This window comes from Seriola aureovittata, chromosome 16, assembly GCF_021018895.1.
Source record: "Seriola aureovittata isolate HTS-2021-v1 ecotype China chromosome 16, ASM2101889v1, whole genome shotgun sequence".
In the NCBI taxonomy this organism is placed as follows: Eukaryota; Metazoa; Chordata; class Actinopteri; order Carangiformes; family Carangidae; genus Seriola; species Seriola aureovittata.
Window position 1 is genome coordinate 22,657,735 of NC_079379.1, and position 3,191 is coordinate 22,660,925.

At 48.3% G+C, this 3,191-nt stretch overlaps 1 protein-coding gene across 1 annotated transcript; it reads left to right on the forward strand.

The window, feature by feature from the left end:
- The first annotated feature begins 489 nt into the window (after positions 1–489).
- LOC130183863 (secreted protein C-like) lies at positions 490–2,534 on the forward strand. Its single transcript, XM_056399594.1, has 4 exons — positions 490–836; positions 931–989; positions 1,078–2,402; positions 2,473–2,534. Exons 1-4 carry the CDS (start codon positions 715–717, stop codon positions 2,488–2,490), a joined length of 1,524 nt encoding a protein of 507 aa, XP_056255569.1. The 5' UTR covers positions 490–714; the 3' UTR covers positions 2,491–2,534.
- The last annotated feature ends 657 nt before the right edge of the window (positions 2,535–3,191 follow it).

Below are 3,191 nucleotides of genomic sequence, written 5' to 3' on the forward strand. Positions count from 1 at the left end.
TTAGCCATCGCCGCTCCGGTTCGTGCAGGATGCCCATGTGAATGTCAAACACTTGATGTCCTGAAAAATAAAATAAAATAAAATAAAATAAAATAAAATAAATAAATAAGGCAAATAAGTTTGAATAATATAGAGAACCTGATGAAGGCGCAAACAGAACCAGGGAGACGCAGAACAGAGTGACAGATTCAGTTGTCGTGCACCTGCACCGCGCTTCCTCTGGCAGCGGGGGACTGTCATTAATGAACGCTATCGACCAAACACAGTCTGGCATGAATATTAACACCTGCCAGACTACCAGGGAGTGTGTCCTGTATCCTTGCCTCAGTGTGTGTGCGCGCACGCGTGTGTGTGTGTGTCCTGTAAAGGGTCGTGTTCACGTGGAGCGTCCCACATGGCCACAGGTCAGTCAAACGGACGCAGGAAGCTGCTGAAATGTGGATAATCACGCGTTTGTTTGAACGACAGAATTATAATAATAAAGTTGTGACGTGCGTGTGATTTATATTCCGACGGTGACTGCATCGTTACCGAAGTGTGGCGTCATTAATAATGTTAACAAGGCCATCAAGACTCGCGCGAGGTCGGGGGGCTTTCATGCAGGGCGGGAAGAGGATTTCAGCAAAGAAATAACACACAGTCCCAGACACCTCAACAACACGCACCTGCAGACAATCAGTTCATTAAGCAGTGATTGGATGCAGGCTGCAATAAATGCTGCCTCTCATGCTGCACACGCATGCAGAGCAAGTAGCTTCAGGGCAGGTGGGCTACCGTTGCTTTGACCAAGCTGTGTGTGTGTTTCAAACAGAAATGGCTTGTGGAGTTCATCTGGGGTAAGACTTTTTTTTTTTTTAACAGCTATTTTAAGTGTTTGTAATGTTGCTGTTGACCCATTTTCTTCTGACCTTGATGTTTTTTTCTGTGCAGGATCTTGCTGATTTGTTTAGTTCAAGCAGAGCATGTACGCTGCTTATGGGCCACACAAGGTGAGCAGAAACACCAGTGCGTCACCATCATTTAACACTGTGATTTTTATTAGTTTGTGGATCTAAACTTGCTGTTTTCTCTTTGCAGCTCAAAGCTCCAAGAGACAAAATGGCGACGCATATGTTGGCTTCCTGCAACAGGACAGCGGCCTGCGAAGGCTCGGTGGCAGCTATCCCCAGGATCAATTCAGACAAGACTCCATTTCTCCGGACCGCAGCTTCAATTCAAAGACCTCAGCTAGCGGCGGTTACAATAACCAGAGACTCTCCAGTGGTGGCTACGCACAAACTGTCTCGCAGCCAGCGCAGGGCGGCCACGCTTCAGTCAGGCTGGTGCAGAGCAGCTCGGCCTCAAGACCAAACTGGAGAACGACAAACACGAAAGAGGTGAATGCTCCGAAACACTCATTTGGCCTCTCTACTGCTATTGCTAGTGGAACCTCTGTGAGTAAGTACAATGAGAACCAGAATGGTGGTGCGAGAGCTTGGAAAGCTCAGCAGGGTACGCAACGTACTAGCCAGTATCTTCCCGGCAGTTCTGTATCTGGTCAGAGTCCTTCTAGGGAGAGAGGCTACGACTCGTCGTCCTCCCACCAGTCTGCAGCACAGACACCTCGAAGTGCTGCTGCCAAAACACCAGCCCGCTATGGACAGGGAGGCTTCTCTTCATCTTCCAGCCTGTTCAGTGCAGGTGTTCCTCCTCCTCTGCTGCAGTACTCTGAGAGGATGCAAACATCAGCCACTGGCCCTGCCAGAAGAGTGTCCTCACAGCGTCGCTCTAAGGTGTCAAAACCCTCCAGTTTCTCCTCCACTCAGAATGCGAGAGCTAGCTATAACCCCAGTCAGGCTGAAGCTGGAAACCTGTACCAGAGCAAGCTGTTTCCTGCTGCTGGAGGAAGTGCCCAAGGAAGCTACAACCCCACTTCAAACCGTGTGAGTTATACCCAGTCTCTTCCAGCGGCCTACAAACAAAACGCTCCTGTGGGCTTTGGACCGCGGAGTGTCAAAGCGCCCGCAAGCTACACCTCCACCGAACAGTCTCCCAGCAGAAACCTGGCCACCTCTGGGAGCAGCAGAGCGGGAACCTCCCCTCAGCTCTTCGCCCCGACCAGAACCCACGACATCCCTCATCGCTACGGCGGGTTCGCCATCCGACGTCTGAAGGATCCTGTTGACGAGAAGGAAGCTGGTGTCCAGAGGCCACAGCCTTACAAGCCACAGGCTGCACCTTACAAGCCACAGGCTCCACAGCAGGCTGTGCCTTACAAGCCACAGGCTGTGCCTTACAAGCCACAGGCTCCACAGCAGGCTGCGCCTTACAAGCCACAGGCTGCGCCTTACAAGCCACAGGCTCCAAGTGTTCACCAGGCGAGCAAATGGAAGAGGATCCGGCCGGGTCAGGGACACAACCAGGTGAGTATCTGACTATTTCTCTATCCTACATGATTTGAAGTCTAGTTTCTAACATTACTTCTTCTTATAGGTGCAGGAGGATCAGTAACTACTTACTGTATTTGTATTTTCAAATAAAGTTATTATTTTAAATCTTGGCTTCTGTCTTGACTTCACATATCCCAGTTATGTGGTGCTGATGTAAAAGGCCAAAGCTTGAATGTAGCATTGGTGCCACCTAGTGTGTAAAAGGTTTAATGGTTGCTCTGAACCTGCACATTGCTTTGCAAGCCTCCTGCAAATATGAAGGTCTGAACAATGTTTGCATATCTACCTGGAACCAAATGGTCATTTGTCAAGTTTTGCTAAAGTTGCAAAAGTGCAGACACTTGCTTTGCTAAATGTGACTTACACTAAATGTCTGCAGTTGTATAATTTCCCAGTGTTTAACTGGGGGAAGGTTAAAATGCCACTTTACAATACTGATGCTTTGGGCCAAATGTGGTTTAAAATCATGGCTGTTACTACCTAATGTAGCATCCTGACTGTAGCCTGGCAAACGCCCTTTAATGTCTCCAAGAACTGCATCAAGCTAAAACGACTCCAGAGCTCTGGCATTTAAAACACTTTTGGGGGGAAAAACAGCCTGACAAATGATGCAATGCTCAGTTTAAATGACTGCTTCCAAGTGGCTGGATAAATTACTTAATGTCTGTCCAAACACTTAGTTTAAAAGGTTTTAAACCAAGTGTTTGGACAGACATCGTGGTATGAGCTGTAGTTCTGAGATCAATCTTAAATCCCTGACTC